This window comes from Nerophis ophidion, linkage group LG19, assembly GCF_033978795.1.
Source record: "Nerophis ophidion isolate RoL-2023_Sa linkage group LG19, RoL_Noph_v1.0, whole genome shotgun sequence".
In the NCBI taxonomy this organism is placed as follows: Eukaryota; Metazoa; Chordata; class Actinopteri; order Syngnathiformes; family Syngnathidae; genus Nerophis; species Nerophis ophidion.
The window spans coordinates 7,729,772-7,750,746 of NC_084629.1; the positions used below are offsets into that span (position 1 = coordinate 7,729,772).

The 20,975-nt window shown below is 37.2% G+C and overlaps 2 protein-coding genes across 2 annotated transcripts in view; both read left to right on the forward strand.

Annotated features, from left to right (window-relative positions):
• si:ch211-199f5.1 (protocadherin-8) overlaps positions 1-4,286 on the forward strand; it is a 151,301-nt gene extending 147,015 nt beyond the window's left edge. Inside the window, exon 4 of the mRNA XM_061878899.1 lies at positions 3,366-4,286. Coding sequence (XP_061734883.1) covers positions 3,366-3,679 — 314 coding nt within the window. The 3' untranslated portion in view covers positions 3,680-4,286. The remainder of the gene's footprint in view (positions 1-3,365) is intronic.
• A 4,574-nt stretch (positions 4,287-8,860) lies between these two features.
• The window catches only part of LOC133537916 (leukocyte cell-derived chemotaxin 1-like), a 33,707-nt gene continuing 21,592 nt past the window's right edge, over positions 8,861-20,975 (forward strand). The window contains exons 1-2 of the mRNA XM_061879069.1: positions 8,861-9,005; positions 9,078-9,203. Of these exons, the coding sequence (XP_061735053.1) occupies positions 8,937-9,005; positions 9,078-9,203 (195 nt within the window). The 5' untranslated portion in view covers positions 8,861-8,936. The remainder of the gene's footprint in view (positions 9,006-9,077; positions 9,204-20,975) is intronic.

Consider the following 20,975-nt stretch of genomic DNA (forward strand, 5'->3'; position numbering starts at 1 on the left):
CGGCACGGGGGCCCCGGAATGATGATGTTTGAAGGTTGTAATCTCCTAAAGAGCAGGGAAACAGGCATATATACACATAAACTGTATATACATATATACATACATATATACTTCATACATACATACATACATACATACATATATATATATATATATATATATATATATATATATATATATACACATATATATATATATATAGATATACATATATATGTATATATATATATATATATATATATATATATATATATATATATGTATATCTATATATATATATATATATATATATATATATATACATATATATTTATATATAAACACACACATACATATAGACATACACATATACATACATATATATATATATATATATATATATATATATATATACACACATATACATATATACATACAAATATATATATATATGTATATATATATATATATATATATATATATATATATATATATATACACATATACATGTATACAAATATACACACATTATATATATATGTATATATATATATATATATATATACATACACATATGCCCCCCTGATTTTGAACTGAAATTCAGGGGATTTTAAATTCAGGGAAACCTGCAGGACAACCGGCGAAACAGGCTTGTAGTGATGAAATAGCGTCTGTGTTTTTTCCTCACATACACATACACATACATATACATATATATATATATATATATATATATATATATATATTTACACACACATTAGCTGAGGAAAAAACACATTTAATCTCTACAAGCCTATTTCGCCTGTCGTTTTCCTGCAGGTTTCCCTGGATTTAAAATCCCCTGAAATTCAGTTCAAAATTAGGGGGCATATATGTATGTGTGTATATATATACATATATATACATTTTTGCACGAAATTTCCCAAAAGACTGGAGTGCTCCTGTTGTGTAGAGGAACTTGGACCACTGGGAACACATCGGCAGATCCTTGCATTGTCATTTTAAACCTTGCTAGCAAACATAGAACACTGGGGTCCCAACTTGGGATTTACATACCTGAGGCGTTCCTCAAGCACCCCTTTAGGTCCTTTCCCTGTTTGCAGTTTAGAAGATGTCGCTGTAGTAGTCCTTTGTTCAAACCTGCTCAGTGGCCTTGTGGTTAGAGTGTCCGTCATGAGATCGGTAAGTCGTGAGTCATACCAAAGACTACTCGGTTGGTAAAGTGGCCGTGCCAGCAACTTGAGGGTTCCAGGTTCGATCCCCGCTTCCGCCATCCTAGTCACTGCCGTTGTGTCCTTGGGCAAGACACTTTACCCACCTGCTCCCAGTTCCTCCCACACTGGTTTAAATGTAACTTAGATATTGGGTTTCACTATGTAAAGCGATCTGAGTCACTAGAGAAACAGCGCTATATAAATATAATTAATTTCATTATAAAAAAAAATGGGACCCATTGCCTCCCTGCTTGGCACTCAGCATTTAGGGTTGGAATTGAGGGTTGAAACCCCAAAATGATTCCGAGCGTGGCCACTGTTGCTGCTCACTGCTCCACTCATCTCTTATGGGGTGGAACAAGGGGATGGGTTGTATGCAGAGGGTCATTTCACCACACCTAGTGTGTGTGTGACTATTAGTGGTACTTTAAGTTTAACCTGTTCAATTCATCTAGTCGTTCTAGTGGTGTACCTCAAGGTTCCATTTTAGGTCTTCTCTTCTTCTTTATTCTTCACCAGACCTGCTCAGTAGCCTTGTGGTTAGTGTCCGCCCTGAGATCGGTAGGTCGTGGGTTTAAGCCCGGCCGAGTCATACCAAAAACGACTTTAAAAAATGGGACCCGTTCCCTCCCTGCTTGTCACTCAGCATTAAGGGTTGGAATTGAGGGTTAAATCACCAAAATGTTTCCCGGGCGTGGCCGCCGCTGCTGCTCACTGCTCCCCTCACCTCTTATGGGGTGGAACAAGGGGACGGGTCTAATGCAGAGGGTTTATTTCACCACACCTAGTGTGTGTGTGTGTGTGTGTGTGTGACTATCAGTGATACTTTAACTTTAACTTGTTCAACTTATTTAGTCATTCTAGTGGTGTTCCTCAGGGTTCCGTAGTAGGTCCTCTCTTCTTCTCCTTCTTCATTTGTGCTATTTGACTATTCAGTTAAAAAAACTCACATTTTTGCAGAAGATCCTTAAAAACAGCAGAGCGCTCCTGTAACTCCGACAAAATAAAAACAACTAAATTAAAAACAGCAACTTATTTAAATTAAATTTAAATTAAAAACAGCAACTTATTTAGTCATTCTAGTGGTGTTCCTCAGGGTTCCGTTGTAGGTCCTCTCTTCTTCTTCTTCTTCATTTGTGCTATTTGACTATCCAGTTAAAAAAACTCACATTTTTGCAGAAGATCCTTAAAAACAGCAGAGCGCTCCTGTAACTCCGACAAAATAAAAACAAGTAAATTAAAAACAGCAACTTATTTAAATTAAATTTAAATTAAAAACAGCAACTTATTTAGTCATTCTAGTGGTGTTCCTCAGGGTTCCGTTGTAGGTCCTCTCTTCTTCTTCATTTGTACTATTTGACTATCCAGTTAAAAAAACTCACATTTTTGCAGAAGATCCTTAAAAACAGCAGACCGCTCCTGTAACTCCGACAAAATAAAAACAACAAAATTAAACGTCTACTGCATACTTGGGTGGGTCGGGGGGCGTGGTTAAGAGGGGAGGAGTATATATATATATATATATATATATATATATATATATATATATATATATATATATATATACTTGACTTTCAGTGAATTCTAGCTGTATATATATATATATATATATATATATAGGTATATGAAAATAGAATAAATACTTGAATTTCAGTGTTCATTTATTTACACATTTACACACACATAACACTCTACTCATTGTTGAGTTAAGGGTTGAATTGTCCATCCTTGTTTTTCTAACCATATGCATGTACAGTAGATGGCAGTATTGTCCTGTTTAAGAGTTTCACAACATTGCTGTTTACGGCAGACGAACCGCTTTATGGTAGACGGAAACGGACTGCTGTTGTTGTGTGTTGTTTTACCGCGCTGGGAGGAGGTTAATGAAACGGCCTAACAATAAACCCACATAAGAAACCAAGAACTTGCCCTCGATTATTCTATTGTTATAACGTCATTGGGCAGACACGCTCTTTATACACGTCACTCACGTCCGCATGGAGCTGGAGGGGGCGTGGCCTCCAGCTCCGCCTGAATTTCGGGAGTCTCCCGGAAAATCCGGGAGGGTTGGCATGTATGGTCTACTGTGAAGGATGTCCAAAAAAAAGACTAATAGTGAGTGAACATGTAATTAAATATTCCTGCCGTAATTAAGCTACCGTTCCCTTACAGCTTTGTGGGCGTGCACGAGCGAGTGCAAAGTGCTGGGCCACTCGGACAGATGCTGGAGCCCCTCGGCCACCAGGCCCAACACCAGCATGGCCTCGGGACCCAACCTGTCCACCTTCTCCAGGACGGCATCCCTTCCCCGGGACACCAGGAGGGAACACTACTACCCATCCCACGTGCCTAAAGGCAACGGCCTGCAGAGCGTGTACGAAAAAGTCCAACACCAGGAGTTTGATTACATCCTCGTGGGGCCGCCGACGCCGGCCAGAATACAAGAAACGGACGAGATCTCCATCCCAGAATACACAAACTCTTAAAAGACGACAAACGGATGGACTTTTTACTGTACAGTTAATGACTTTACTGTATGTCGTGACTTGTGGTCTGTCATGTGTCCGTCATATGATCATGTGTAATATGCAAGATTTTTGTACATCGATAATATATTTTTCATAAGGCTTCAATGTAAAGATGAATTTTGTTATGACTTTTCAAGAGCATGTGTTATTTAATTGAGGACATAAAGGGGCTCTCCTGCTGTGAAAAACAATCAATATGAACAATATTTGTGCTGGATCGTTTCTTCTTTCTTTTTTTTTTTTTTTTTGGTCACTATGTTGCACAAATAAACTGAAAAAAATGTGTTGATGTCACATACATTTGTATTTGTAGGAAGTCATAAAGCATGTTAATATTATGTTAAAATGATGGTGATTCAGGCTTTGTATATTCGACGAATATGGAGGGCAAGTTTTTTTTTTTTTAATTATTTTTTGGTACGAAAATGTATGTATTTAATGATTTTTTTTTTTAATAGTTACAGAACATTAAGAAATAAGATAATCTGGTCAAACAAAAATAATCATCTTCTAATGCGAATTGTAAAATTGTATATGTTGCCACAAAAAAGCTACAATTCCAAAGTCTTGTTTTTTTGTTGTTTTTTTAAGCATTCAATTTAAGAAATAAAATGTAAAATATGTTTTTTTTGGTTATTTTTTTTAGAAAATCATATTACATTCTTGTAGGGTTGTACGGTATACTGGTACTAATAAAGTACAGTTACTAATTAATTAATTAATTAGTACTATACTTCATTTTAGAAATACCAGTAGTTTTTTTTTTAACAGACATCATGGCACTACCAGAGGAGCACGTTCGGCAATGTACACGTACTGAGTACTTACAAGCAGACACAGTGTGAAGACCTAAGAGGCAGAATGGACGCATTTTGGCTTAAAAACGATAAATGTAATGCTTTGGTGCTTTGAAACATAGCTAGCTAGCATCCATCTGCAGTCGGCAGTGTTTTAGCTACTTTTAAATCACTATTCAAATATAGTAAGTTTCATACAAGTATCATCCCTGCAGGACGAGGAATAAGGAGAGAATTTTCAATGAATAATTAGACTTGTTTATCTATGCAGTCATGGGTTTTTAATTTTATTTTCATAAATCCAGTTTTTAATTACTTTTTGTCAACAATCCTACTAAATTAGGCTCCATTAATAACATGTAGTGCCAGAATTGGTATGGTATATTCTAAAGTACACCAAAAAATGTTGTTCTGTGACCAATTAGACTTGATTATATATGCATGAGTACTAATTTGATTTATTTTCATGAATGTTGCTTGGGAAATTGACACATTTTGCGAGATTTTTCGTATGAAAATAAAATCGATAAGTATATAGACAGAGTAGTAACTAGTTATTCAGAAAAAAATACAGAAATTGTGTTACAAAATAACAGAGGGAGCCTATTATCACGAGAATTTAGAAGGGTTTTCTACAAAAAGTTATACTCAATGATTTAAAAATCAAAACATATTTTAAGGAATTATTTCATCAGTCATTACATACTGTAAGTAATGCATTAGTTCTTCTACAAAACCCTACTAAAATCCTGTAAAAAATAAACAGATTGATGAAAAGACAATAGCTTTTATTTATTTTACTGAATGACAGACAAGTCCTGAACATTTCAAATGTGTTTTTACAATGTGTTACAGTGCATTACATTTAGAAAAAAACTAAGCTACCGATTGATTAATTTCAATAAATTGAACTGTCAAAAAAAAAAAAAAAAGCAATTTGTAAAATAAATAAATTTTCCGATTATTAAATTACATAATTTTACACATTTTTGGGAATGGGGAAAGAATCCATCTGAGAACACACCGGATCTAAGAAATATTGTATTGTGCCATTAATTACTGGAATCAACAAAACAAACCCTACATTCCTAAAAATTGTATTTATACATTAAATCTGTTCATTTACTTTTTTCCCAAGCTTTGAAACCTATGGTTTATACAAAAGTGCAACTAATCTATGGATTTTTTTTTTCTACGATAACGGCTAAATTGTGCAATGGATTAAGAAATTAAAATGAACAATGAACTAAACTTACCCCCTTCAAAAATATGTTCAGACTTTAAAAAAAAAAAAATATATATATATATATATATATATGTATATATATATATATATATATATATATGTATATATATATATATATATATATATATATATATATATATATATATATATATATATATATATATATATATATATATATATATAAACACAAACTATTTCATCCCTACTAGCCTGATCTTCAGGGGATTTAAAATCCCCTAAATCATGGTACAGAATACAGGCTGCATCCAAACAACCTCATTTTTAATTCCCTGAGATACATAGATAGATAGATGGATAGATAGATAAATAGATAGATAGATAGATAGATAGATAGATAGATAGATAAATAGATAGATAGATAGATAGATAGATAGATAGATAGATAGATAGATAGATAGATAGATGGATAGATAGATAGATCTATTCATCTTTTGGTTTTCATTTTATATAATAAATTGACAGAATACACCCCAAAGCTCTACAATATTGACATTTTCCAATCATTGTAAAAACCTACTAAATCCTGGTACAGAATACAGGCTGCATCCAAACAACCTAATCTTGAATCCCCTGAAGAGCAGTGAAACCTGTGAAACAGGCTTGTAGGATGAAAAAAAGCCTTTGTGTTTTTTTTCCTGACCTAACGTATATTCCGCTCCACCCCGTTACTGAGCACTGTATAACGGATGACCCACAGTAACCTCGACTATATAGACATTTAGATAACATATGTAGTTTTAAATGTATTTATTTTTTCATTTTCATTTTATGTAATAAATTGACAGAATACACCCCAAAGCTCTACAATATTTACATTTTCCAATCATTGTAAAAACCTACTAAATCCTGGTACAGAATACAGGCTGCATCCAAACAACCTAATCTTGAATCCCCTGAAGAGCAGTGAAACCTGTGAAACAGGCTTGTAGGATGAAAAAAAGCCTTTGTGTTTTTTTCCTGACCTACCGTATATTCCGCTCCACCCCGGTACCGAGCACTGTATAATGGATAAACCACAGTAACCTCGACTATATAGACATGTAGATAACATACGTAGTTTTAAATGTGTTTATCTTTTCATTTTCATTTTATATAATAAATTGAAAGAATACACTCCAAAGCCCTACAGTATTTACATTTTCCAATCATTTTAAAAACCTACTAATTAATGGTACAGAATACAGGCCGCATCCAAACAACCTAATCTTGAATCCCCCGAAGAGCAGGGAAACTTGCGAAACAGGCTTATAGGGATGAAAAAGCTTCTGGTTTTTTTTTCTGACCTACCATATATTCCGCTCTACCCCGTTACTGAGCACTGTATAACGGATGACCCACAGTAACCTCGACTATATAGACATTTAGATAACATATGTAGTTGTAAATGTATTTATCTCTTCATTTTATATAATAAATTGACAGAATACACCCCAAAGCCCTACAATATTTACATTTTCCAATCATTTTAAAAACCTACTAATTAATGGTACAGAATACAGGCCGCATCCAAACAACCTAATTTTGAATCCCCCGAAGAGCAGGGAAACTTGCGAAACAGGCTTATAGGGACGAAAAAGCTTCTGTTTTTTTTTTTTCCTGACCTACCATATATTCAGCTCTAACCCGTTACTGAGCACTGTATAACGGATAAACCACAGTAACCTCGACTATATAGACATTTAGATAACATATGTAGTTTTAAATGTATTTATCTCTTCATTTTCATTTTATATAATACATTGAAAGAATACACCCCAAAGCCTTACAATATTTACATTTTCCAATCATTTTAAAAACCTACTAAATCATGGTACAGAATACAGGCTGCATCCAAACAAACTAATCTTGAATCCCCTGAAGAGCAGTGAAACCTGCGAAACAGGCTTATAGGGATGAAAAAGCTTCTGTTTTTTTTTTTCCTGACCTAACATATATTCTGCTCCAACCCGGTATTGAATATATATATATACATATATATATATATCAATAATTTTAAATCTATTTATCTATTGGTTTTCATTTGATATAATAAATTGACAGAATACACCCCAAAGCCCTACAATATTTACATGTTCCAATCATTTTAAAAACCTACTAAATCATGGTACAGAATACAGGCTGCATCCAAACAACCTAATCTTGAATCCCCCGAAGAGCAGTGAAACCTGCGAAAAAGGCTTATAGGGATGAAAAAGCTTCTGTTTTTTTTTTTTTCCTGACCTAACATATATTCTGCTCTAACCCGGGATTGAATATATATATATACACATATATATATATATATATATATATATATCAATAATTTTAAATCTTTTTATCTATTGGTTTTCATTTGATATAATAAATTGACAGACTGCACCCTAGAGCCCTACAATATTTACATTTTCCAATCATTATAAAACCCTCCTAAATCACGGTACAGAACACGGGCCGCATCCAAACAACCTCATCTAGGCGTCGAAATGAGCTCCCCTCCTCAAGCGACAACACGCCGAAGACCGTCACGGTCATTCCTGCGGTTCCGTGCGCCGCCTCCCTCCAATTTGCATGCAAATACCGCGTTGTTGATCAAATGCGCTCACAATTGCATATTTTCCTCTAAAGGTCAAATAACTCCATCACCTTTCTGATTGCCTTCCAGCATACCAATTATCCAGAAAATGAGGTTCAATCCGTTTCCAGGCAACGGCAGAACTGCTTATTTGACTCGGTTACCCGGTTTGTTTGTTTGTTTTTTTTCCTGTCTTCTTTTTTTTTTCCCTTTGTGTTTGAGGCAGGAGATCACGTGACCGCCGAGCTGCCTTTCATTGCAGGAAAATTTAATAATCAGTGTTTTTGTTGATTGCATGGCGATGTTGCGAGCGGGCGCCGCGGTTCACGAAGTCAATCAAACTATTAGACGGAGCGTTTGGCGGTGCAACGAGCGATGACATTTGCTACTTTGTATCGAGCTGCACACTCTTAGTTTGCACTTACCCCGGAATAGCCGCCTCATTTTGGGCACATGCAGGTAACATCGAGACCAAAAGAATTCATCCCAGCTGCACGTCATTCGCACCGACGCGTTAAAAAGAATCTTGGAGCGCGAGCAGGGCTGTGCTGTGAGAGGAGCCGGAGAGTTCTGGAAAGACGAGGACGAGGAGAGGGCGTCATGAAGGCCATGATGGAAGAAAAACCCAAAATGCAGCAATCTGGCTCCCTTGAGCGTCGCTCACCGCAGGTAAGTCTTTATAATTAACCTCGTTAGCACAGGTGTGAGACAGCTAATTGGGGCTTTTGCTTTCGGGGGAAGGTCCAAACCGCCTCGGGGCTCGGTCGAATGCTGAGGTACGGAGCCGCGGTTGTCGTCGTCGGCGCCGTGTTGATGCTCTGCGCCTCCATGGCCGCCCTGCTCCTGAGGAAAGAAAGCCAGCGGAACGTAAGTGTTGTGAAGCGAATTAGATTTATATAGCGCTTTTTCTCTAGTGACTCAAAGCGCTTTACATAGTGAAACCCAATATCTAAGTTACATTCAAACCAGTGTGGGTGGCACTGGGAGCAGGTGGGTAAAGTGTCTTGCCCAAGGACACAACGGCAGTGACTAGGATGGCGGAAGCGGGAATCGAACCTGCAACCCTCAAGTTGCTGGCACGGACACTCTACCAACCGAGCTAAACCGTGTTGACGGTATGATTCCTTTAAAGAAGGTAAGTCAGGGGTCACCAGGTAGCCCGTAAGGACCAGATGAGTCGCCCGCGGGCCTGTTCTAAAAATAGCTCAAATAGCAGCACTTACCAGTGAGCTGCCTCTATTTGTTAAATTTCATTTATTTAATAGCAAGCTGGTCTCGCTTTGCTTGACATTTTTAATTCTAAGAGAGACAAAACTCAAATAGAATTTGAAAATCCAAGAAAATATTTTAAAGACTCGGTCTTCACTTGTTTAAATAAATTCATGTATTTTTTTACTTTGCTTCTTATAACTTTCAAAAAGACAATTTTAGAGAAAAAATACAACCTTAAACATGATTTTAGGATTTTCAAACATGTGCCTTTTAAATTCCTTCCTTTTCTTTCCTGACAATTTAAATCAATGTTCAAGTATTTTTTTTGTAAAGAATAATAAATACATTTTAATTTAATTCTTCAATTTAGCTTCTGTTTTTTCCACGAAGAATATTTGTGAAATATTTCTTCTGATTAAAATTCCAAAAAATTATTCTGGCAAATCTAGAAATTCTGCAGAATCAAATTTAAATCTAATTTCAAAGTCTTTTGAATTTCTTTTGAAATTTTTGTTCTGGAAAATGTAGAAGAAATAATGATTTGTCTTTGTTAGAAATGTAGCTTGGTCCAATTTGTTATATATTCTAACAAAGTGCAGATTGGATTTTAACCTATTTAAAACATGTCATCAAAATTCTAAAATTAATCTTAACCAGGAAAAATTACTAATGATGTTCCATAAACTCTTTTTTAAATTTTTCAAAAAGATTCAAATTATCTTGTTTTTCTCTTCATTTTTTTCTGCTGAATTTTTAATTTTAAAGGGTCGAAATTGAAGATAAAATATGTTTAAAAATTAATGTTTCATTTTTTTCGTGTTTTCTCCTCTTTTAAACCGTTCAATTAAATGTTTTTTTCATCATTTATTCGCTACAAAAAACCTTCTCTAAAAGGAAAAACAAACAGACAGAAATACTCTTTTTTATATATATAGATTTATTTATTAAAGGTACATTGAGCAAATTGGCTATTTCTGGCAATTTTTTAAAATGTGTATCAAACTGGTAGCCCTTCGCATTAATCAGTACCTAAGAAGTAGCTCTTGCTTTCAAAAAGGTTGGTGACCCCTGGGGTAAGTCATGAGACGACGTCAAATTCTATGCCCAAAATTAGACTTTGACAAACTTTAAGGGAAATTGCTCCACACAGTAGCTCAGTTACAAAGGCTGGAAAGGATAATGCAGGTATTAAGTATCAATCAATCAATCAATCAATGTTTACTTATATAGCCCTAAATCACTAGTGTCTCAAAGGGCTGCACAAACCACTACGACATCCTCGGTAGGCCCACATAAGGGCAAGGAAAACTCACACCCAGTGGGACATCGTGGACAATGATGACTATGAGAACATGATACTGTGATACTGATGATACTGATGACTATGAGAACATATGAGAACATGATACTGTGAAAGATCAATCCACAATGGATCCAACACAGTCACGAGAGTCCAGTCCAAAGCGGATCCAACACAGCAGCGAGAGTCCCGTTCACAGCGGAGCCAGCAGGAAACCATCCCAAGCGGAGGCTGATCAGCAGCGCAGAGATGTCCCCAGCCGATACACAGGCGAGCAGTACATGGCCACCGGATCGGACCGGACTAAAAGTAGACTAAAAATGTAGCAGAGTAGCAATATAAAATACAACATGCAGTCGCGATTGTCATGACTTGGACTATGGTGTGGTTGGTTTTCCCGTGGTGCAAAGCGATTGGGACAGACATGGCATGAAGGTAAGGACCTCTTTTAATTAATACAAACCCCGTTTGCATATGAGTTGGGAAATTGTGTTAGATGTAAATATAAACGGAATACAATGATTTGCAAATCATTTTCGACCCATATTCAGTTGAATATGCTACAAAGACAACATATTTGATGTTCAAACTGATAACATTTTTTTTGTTGCAAATAATCATTAACTTTTAGAAGTTGAGAAAGGTGGCAATAAATACTGACAAAATTGAGGAATGCTCATCAAACACTTATTTGGAACATCCTACAGGTTTGAATGCTAATTGGGAACAGTTGGGTGCCATGATTGGGTATAAAAGCAGCTTCCATGAAATGCTAAGTAATTCACAAACAAGGATGGGGCGAGGGTCACCACTTTGTAAGCAAATTGTCGAACAGTTTTGGAACAACATTTCTCAACGAGCTATTGCAAGGAATTTAGGGATTTTTACCATCTACGGTCCGTAAAATCATCAAAAGGTTCAGAGAATCTGGAGAAATCACTGCTTGTAAGCGATGATATTACGGACCTTTGATCCCTCACGCGGTACTGCATCAAAAACCGAAATCATTTTGTAAAGGATATCACCACATGGGCTAAAGAACACTTCATAAAACCACTCTCAGTAACTACAGTTGGTCGCTACATCTGTAAGTACAAGATAAAACTCTTCTATGCAAGGCAAAAGCCATTTATCAACAACACACAGGAACGCCGTTGGCTTTTCTGGGGCCGAGCTCATCTAAGATGGACCGATACAAAGTTGAAAAGTGTTCTGTTGTCTGACGAGTCCACATTTCACATTATATTTGGAAACTGTGGACGTGGTGTCCTCTGGAACAAAGAGGAAAAGAACCATCCGGATTGTTATAGGGGCAAAGTTCAAAAGCCAGCACCTGTGATGGTATGGGGGTGTATTAGCGCCCAAGGCATGGGTAACTTACACATCTGTGAAGGCACCATTAATGCTGAATGGTACATACAGGTTTTGGAGCAACATATGTTGTCATCCAAGCAACGTTATCATGGACGCCCCTGCTTATTTCAGCAAGACAATGCCAAGCCACATGTTACAACAGCGTGGCTTCGTAGTAAAAAAGTGCGGGTACTTTCCTGGCCCAACTGCAGTCCAGACCTGTCTCCCATCGAAAATGTGTGGCGCATTATGAAGCGTAAAATACGACAACAAGACCCCGGACTGTTGAACAACTTAAGCTGTACATCAAGCAAAACTGGTAAATAATTCCACTTTCAAAGATTCAACAATTAGTTTCCTCACTTCCCAAACGTTTATTGATTGTTGGTAAAAGAAAATGTGATGTAACACAGTGGTGAACATGCCCTTTCCCAACTACTTTGGCACGTGTTGCAGCCATGAAATTCTAAGTAATAATTATTTGCAAAAAACAAAGTTTATGATATATCTTGTCTTTGTAGTGCATTCAATTGAATATGGGTTGAAAAGGATGTGCAAATCATTGTATTCTGTTTATATTTACATCCAACACAATTTCCCAAATCATATGGAAACGGGGTTTGTAACTCAAAAAAGGTACTCTGAAAACAAAAACTCTCACAATGACAGAACTATGAACAACCAGAACGAAAACACTTACTGTGTCCAAGAAAGAGCATGGATCATCGGCATGGATTACATAGTTGTGTAGGTGTGTCGACGTTGAAAAAGGGTGATGTCGCTAGGCTGACTGCCTGGCAACTGCAGGCTTAAATAGTGACGTGGTGACTGAGAATAGGTGCATGAGTCCAAGTGAATCAGGTGCGTGAGTCGTGAGAACAGGTGAAGTCATTGGTAGTCATGGGAACAAAATCAAACCAGGGTGCGCAAAAACAGGAACTAATGGAGGCGCTTCTGGCGAGCTTCTGGTTGAGTTTTTGACAAAGTTTAGCTAAATTCGTTGGTTTTCTGATATGGACTTATTTCTTCAGCATTTTGCACACGTTTACGTCAGGACTTTGGGAAGGCCATTCTAAAACCTTAATTCTGGCCTGATTTAGCAATTCCTTTACCACTTTTGACGTGCATTTGGGGTCATTGTCCTGTTGGAACACCCAACTGCTGTCAAGGCGTGGACTTTAGCATGGTTTGTTTTCCCTTGGTGCAAATCGACTGGACCGGACATGGCGACATCTTTTAATTAATCACTAAAAGTACCAAACAAAAGTCGCGCTCAAGGCGGACGCAAAAACAACTTAGGACATGAAACATGAACTAAAAAAAAGTCACTAAACTGTGGACATAAAAACTAAACACTTACTGTGGCGTGAAAAAGTCAAAAACAACAGCGCAATGGCATGAGCACTATGGCATGGACCGCATAATCAATCGGGTATCGAGGGTGATTAAGGGTGTGATGTCGCCAGGCTCACTGCCTGGCAACTACAGGCTTAAATAGTGCCGTGGTGCTTGAAAAAAGGTGCGTGAGTCCAAATGAACCAGGTGCGTGACATGACAGGTGAAAACTAATCGGTAGTCATGGAAACTAAAACAAACCAGGGTGCGCAAAAACAGGAACTAACGGAGTCAAAAACAAAGCAGAACATAACTAAACAGAACATGATCGCAAAGACATGACAACTGCGCCAAAGAACCAACCTCCGGGCTGATGATTTTAGCTTGTCCTAAAGAATTTGGAGGTAATTGTCAAAGTTTGTTTGTGACGAACCCTAAGATGCAGAGAAGGAAGCAGGCATTGAATGAGAAAACATGATTTAATTTAAATAATAGAACAAGAACAAACAAAAGGGTACTAACACAAAGCGCGCACGAGGCGGATAACAAAGTAAGGGAGCTAGCATGGGAGCTAAAAAACGGAAAGCAACTTAGAATGGAAGCTAGCAAGAATCGAGCAGGAAACAGAAGTCGTACATGTAATATAAAAACAAACTCGGAAACAGGGAACAAAAGGCAGTAAGCTAAAAACCGCAATCAAACATAGACAAAACAAGATACGACACGACACGACAGGTATCAACGACAAGAGCGACATCGACATGACAATACAGTAATCCAGCACTGACTGGAAGACAAAGCAGGTACAAATAGGAGTGGGCTGATTGACACCAGGTGTGGCCAGGTGCCAATCAGCCGCAGCTGGGGCGAAACAGCGCTCCGGGAGAAAGACAGGAAACTAACAAAATAAGAGCGCTGACAGGAACTAAAAACAGGAAATACTAAACACAAACAAACTCTCAGTGGCAAGCCTGACAGTAATCCTCCTTTTTCATTGTCCCATTTACTTTCTGTAAAGCACCAGTTCCATTGGCAGCAAAACAGGCCCAGAGCATAATACTACCACCACCATGCTTGACGGTAGGTGTGGTGTTCCTGGGCTTATAGGCCTTTACCTTTTCTCCTCTAAAGATATGGCTGGGTATTATGGCCAAACAGCTCAGTTTGTGTCTCATCTGACACCACATGGACAAAGAGAAGACTTTCTGCAGGAAAATAGACATTATGAAGAAAGAGAGGTAGCCAACATAGTGTGTGTGTACGATTGTTTATATGAATAATCTGTGATGTTAAATTGATCACACAAAATGGTTGATTATATGACCGAAATACACTTATTTCATTTCAAGTATCCTAACCAGACACTGGAAATTGGCACTGAAAGTGTGAAAAATAAAACCTAGGTATTAATAGTGTGACATTTGCTCTATCGCCGTGCATGATTATACGATAAATGGTAGCGCTTCTGATTTTGAAACGTCTTTTTTTTGGTGAATGTCATTACTTTTGTTTTTGTGGCATTTAAAAGCAGTTTCTTTCGGGCCGGCGTGTGCTCGAGAACGCTGGGGCCTCGCCTGCTTACGGCAGATAGAACTCGCCAGGGGATAAGTGGCGAATAATCTCTGCCAAGTAAAAAATACATAACATTTTTTTTTTTTGTCCCACTCAGATTTTCCCTCTTCCCTTTTTAAACAGAAACAACATAGGACCATTAGGACTATAATAAACCTTATTTAGTATTTAACTTTTCTTCTTTCCAATTTGTTTAATTGATTTTTGTCAATAAACATCCAACTTTTCGTTTAGTGCTACTTCTGACAATGCATTTCCTCTTGTACACTTATTTCCTTGACTTATGTGCTAAGTCAGGGGTGTGAAACCTATAAGTATAAAAATGATCCGAAATTTTTGAATAAAATAATTAGTTTTATTACTAGTTTATTATTTCTTCGGTCAGTGGTCAACACAATAAACATAAACCAACAGTTTTACATTCATAATTTGAGAATGTTGCAGACCGAAAGGGTTTAGGCTGAAGTTGAACACTTATAAAACCTAACCCTATAAACCAGGGGTCACCAACGCGGTGCCCGCGGGCACCAGGTAGCCCGTAAGGACCAGCTGGCCTGTTCTAAAAATAGCTCAAATAGCAGCACTTACCAGTGAGCTGCCTCTATTTTTTTTATTTTTTAATTTATTTACTAGCAAGCTGGTATCGCTTTGCTCGACATTTTTAATTCTAAGAGAGACAAAACTCAAATAGAATTTGAAAATCCAAGAAAATATTTTCAAGACTTGGTCTACACTTGTTTAAATAAATTCATTTGTTTTTACTTTGCTTCTTATAACTTTCAGGAAGACAATTTTAGAGAAAAAATACAACCTTAAAAATTATTTTAGGATTTTTAAACACCTTTTTACCTTTTAAATTCCTTCCTCTTTTGTCCTGACAATTTAAAGCAATGTTCAAGTATTTTTTTGTTATTATTGTAAAGAATAATTAATACATTTTAATTTAATTCTTCATTTTAGCTTCTGTTTTTTTGACGAGGAATATTTGTGAAATATTTCTTCAAACTTATTATGATTAGAATACAAAAAAAATATTCTGGCAAATCTAGAAAATCTGTAGAATCAAATTTAAATCTTACTTCAAAGTCTTTTGAATTTCTTTTAAAATTTCTGTTCTGGAAAATCTAGAAGAAATGATGATTTGTCTTTGTTAGAAATATAGCTTGGTCCAATTTGTTATATATTCTAACAAAGTGCAGATTGGATTTTAACATATTTAAAACATAATCAAAATTCTAAAATTAATCTTAATCAGGAAAAATTACTAATGAAGTTCTATAAACTCTTTTTTAATTTTTTCAAAAAGATTCGAATTAGCTTGTTTTTCTATTAATATTTTTCGGTGGAATTTTGAATTTTAAAGAGTTGAAATTGAAGATAAACTATGTTTCAAAATTAACTTTTTTTCGTTGTTTCTCCTTTTTTAAACCGTTCAATAAAGTGTTTTTTTCATCATTTATTCGCTACAAAAAACCTTCTGTAAAAGGAAAAAACAAGTACGACTGAAAGACACACAGGAATACCCTTTTTATATATATATATAGATCGATGTATTAAAGGTAAATTGAGCAAATTGGCTATTTCTGGCAATTCATTTAAGTATGTATCAAACTGGTAGCATTTCGCATTAATTAGTACCCAAGAAGTAGCTCTTGGTTTCAAAAAGGTTGGTGACCCCTGCTATAAACAATGTCAAACAAAAGATGAGCTTCCTAAAAATATGAAATTTCCTTTACACAATGTAATATAAATACACTTTGTACACAACATAAACACTGTTCAATTATATACACAATAAAGACATGCAAAATATCCTCGTACACGTGTTAATTAAACATCTGTACCAATTATATACTATATACAAACAATTATACTTCCATTATTTATATCCCACATTTAGTTTGTAATTAACATTGATGACAGTATTAACTTGAATCAGTGTTGATTCAAGAGTGATATATTTTTCCGAGACATCGGTCTTAAAGGCCAACTGAAACCCACTACTACTAACCACGCAGTCTAATAGTTTATATATCAATGATGAAATATTAACATTGCAACACATGCCAATACGGCCGGTTCAGTTTACTAAATTGCAATTTTAAATTTTGCGCGGAAGTATCATGCTAAAAAGTAGCGGTATGATGACGTCACGCATTGTAGAGGACATTTTGGTTCAGCACCGTTCACAGCTATAAGTCGTCTCTTCTCATCGCATAATTCCAAAGTATTATGGACATCTGTGTTGCTAAATCTTTTGCAATTTGTTCAATTAATAATGGAGACATCAAAGAAGAAAGATGTAGGTGGGAAGCGGTGTATTGCGGCTGCTTTTAGCAACACAAACACAGCCGGTGTTTCCTTGTTTACATTCCCGAAAGATGACGGTGAAGCTTTACTATGGAACAGAGCGGTCAAGCGAATGTGGTTCCCTACCACATGTCAACCGGCATGTTTCGGTGAGAAAATGGTGGTAATAAGTCGGCTCTTAACGTAGACATGAGCGGAGAACTTGCGCCGTTCCTCCTGCACCTGTCAAAGAGGCAGCTGCGAATCTCTTGCCTCCTCCCACTAGCTGCCCCCGACTGTTAGATACTTCCACCATGGAGGAGGGGAAAAAAAAAAAAAATCTCAGCCTGGCTCCAACGGCTGCTTTTGCCTCGTCGAGAAACGTGGCTTCCATATAATCTCACTAAAACACTAGTAACACAATGAGCAGATAAGGTATTTTCCAGAATTATCCTAGTAAATATGTCTAATAACATCTGAATCGCTCTGCCGTCTAGTTTTTTTTTCTTTTTTCTAGTCCTTCACTCTCACTTTCCTCATCCACGAATCTTTCATCCTCACTCAAATTAATGGGGGAATCGTTGCTTTCTCGGTCCGAATCGCTCTCGCTGCTGGTGGCCATGATTGTAAACAATGTGAGGATGTGAGGAGCTCCACAACCCGTGATGTCACACGCACATCGTCTGCTACTTCCGATACAGGCAAGGCTTTTTTATTAGCGACCAAAAGTTGCGAAGTTTATCGTCAATGTTCTCTACTAAATCCTTTCAGCAAAAATATGGCGAAATGATCAAGTATGACACATAAAATGGACCTGCTATCCCCGTTTAAATAAGAAAATATCTCATTTCAGTAGGCCTTTAACGTGTTTTTTGAATGTGTGAATGGAACTGGAACATTTTAAGGAATCATCCAAGCTGTTCCACGGATAAACCCCCCTGACAGAAACACATCAAATTTTTAAACATGTTCTAAAAGAAACCGTTCTAAATGTGTCCACTAGATGTCGCAATAGCAATTATTGTATCTGTATAGACGATTGTTAAAAAAACAAAACAAAAAACAACATGTTAGTGCACCAGTTGAGGGAAATGAGCAAACTACATAAATAACATCCTGTAATTTGATTTATTTTATTTTATTTTCTTGATGTATTGAAACTTAACACCAATGAGTTGACTGATGAACATTATCACACAATTTATTCAAAAAGTATAAATAACGACAAATAAAGATAGATTACTACAAACCTCGTTTCCATATGAGTTGGGAAATTGTGTTAGATGTAAATATAAACGGAATACAATAATTTGCAAATCATTTTCAACCCATATTCAGTTGAATATGCTACAAAGACAACATATTTGATGTTCAAACTGATAAACATTTTTTTTTTTTTGCAAATAATCATTAACTTTAGAATTTGATGCCAGCAACACGTGACAAAGAAGTTGGGAAAGGTGGAAATAAATACTGATAAAGTTGAGAAATGCTCATCAAACACTTATTTTGAACATCCCGCAGGTGTGCAGGCTAATTAGGAACAGGTGGGTGCCATGATTGGGTATAAAAACAGCTTCCCAAATAATGCTCAGTCTTTCACAAGAAAGGATGGGGCGAGGTACACCCCTTTGTCCACAACTGCGTGAGCAAATAGTCAAACAGTTTAAGAAAATTTTTTCTCAAAGTGCAATTGCAAGAAATTTAGGGATTTTAAAATCTACGGTCCATAATATCATCAAAAGGTTCAGAGAATCTGGAGAAATCCCTCCACCTAAGCGGCATGGCCGGACACCAACATTGAATGACCGTGACCTTCGATCCCTCAGACGGCACTGTATCAAAAACCGACATCAGTATCTAAAGGATATCACCACATGGGCTCAGGAACACTTCAGAAAACCACTGTCACTAGATACAGTTCGTCGCTACATCTGTAAGTGCAAGTTAAAGCTCTACTATGCAAAGCCAAAGCAATTCATCAACAACATCCAGAAACGCCGCCGGCTTCTCTGGGCCCGAGATCATCTAAGATGGACTGATGCAAAGTGGAAAAGTGTTCTGCGGTCTGACGAGTCCACATTTCAAATTTTTGGGGGAAATATTCGACATCGTGTCATACGGACCAAAGAGGAAGCGAATCATCCAGACTGTTATTGATGCAAAGTTCAAAAGCCAGCATGTGTGATGGTATGGGGGTGCATTAGTGCCCAAGGCATGGGTAACTTACACATCTGTGAAGGCACCATTAATGCTGAAAGGTACATACAGGTTTTGGAACAACATATGTTGCCATCTAAGCGCCGTCTTTTTCATGGACGCCCCTGCTTATTTCAGCAAGACAATGCCAAGCCACATTCAGCATGTGTTACAACAGCGTGGCTTCGTAAAATAAAAAGAATGCGGGTACTTTCCTGGCCCGCCTGCAGTCCAGACCTGTCTCCCATCGAAAATGTGTGGTGCATTATGAAGCGTAAAATACGACAACGGAGATCGACTGAAGCTTTACATAAAACAAGAATGTCGAGGACGTGTTTGTTTGTCGACAAATTGGAAGGTGCTGGCAGTGTTCAAAGTACCCCAAAGCTGCCACAAATGATTGGAGGATGCGGGAGGAACTGTGGATTACATCGTACTGTCTACCCCGCAGTTTTGAGGGACCAGTCATAGACAATTTAGGGTGAAAAGAAAATTCTATTTTCACCCGCATACAAAATCATTGCAACTTGGATTGTTTCCCTGGCTTCGAGACTCTCCCGAAAGACAGTGCAGCAAAGACACAACAAACTCCCTTCTTGTCTTTCATGGACACACACCTGTAGTATTCGACTTTGGACTAGCGACTGCACAATACATCAAGGCCGCGGAACAGAGACACACTACGGGCTTACACACACACATCCACAAAAATATACGCCACACATACACACCCCACCACCCCAACCCAACGCCCTCGACACAAATCCCATAGAGGTGATGAATGGATGGTCAGCGCCTGAGAGCAGCAGCCTACCATCATGACTTTGAACTACCTTCCCTCTGTTGCTAGATATCTCGAGATGTATGTTGTAATATGTATATGTGCTTTGCTATGGAGGTTTTTTTCCTTGGATTCAGTCTGGACCCTCCCTGAGGGTCTAGCCTTAGATTGGTATTTATTTTACTCCCCCCCGCCCCCCCTCTCCCAATGTCACCCTTTTTCTGACCTTTTTAAAGAGTGCCGTAAGTGGCTGATCCGTTGGCGGTCTCATCTTGTCCGCCCCTGTAACGTATGTCTGCTCTTAGCGGGACTGTGCTGAAAATGAAATTTCGTTGTATTTGTGCAATGACAATAAAGAATTCCACTTTCAAAGCTTCAACAATTAATTTCCTCAGTTCCCAAACGTTTATTGAGTGTTGTTAAAAGAAAAGGTGATGTAACACAGTGGTGAACATGCCCTTTCCCAACTACTTTGGCACGTGTTGCAGCCACGAAATTCCAAGTTAATGATTATTTGCAAACATAAAATAAAGTTTATGAGTTTAAACATCAAATATATTGTCTTTCAACCCATATTCAATTGAATATGGGTTGAAAA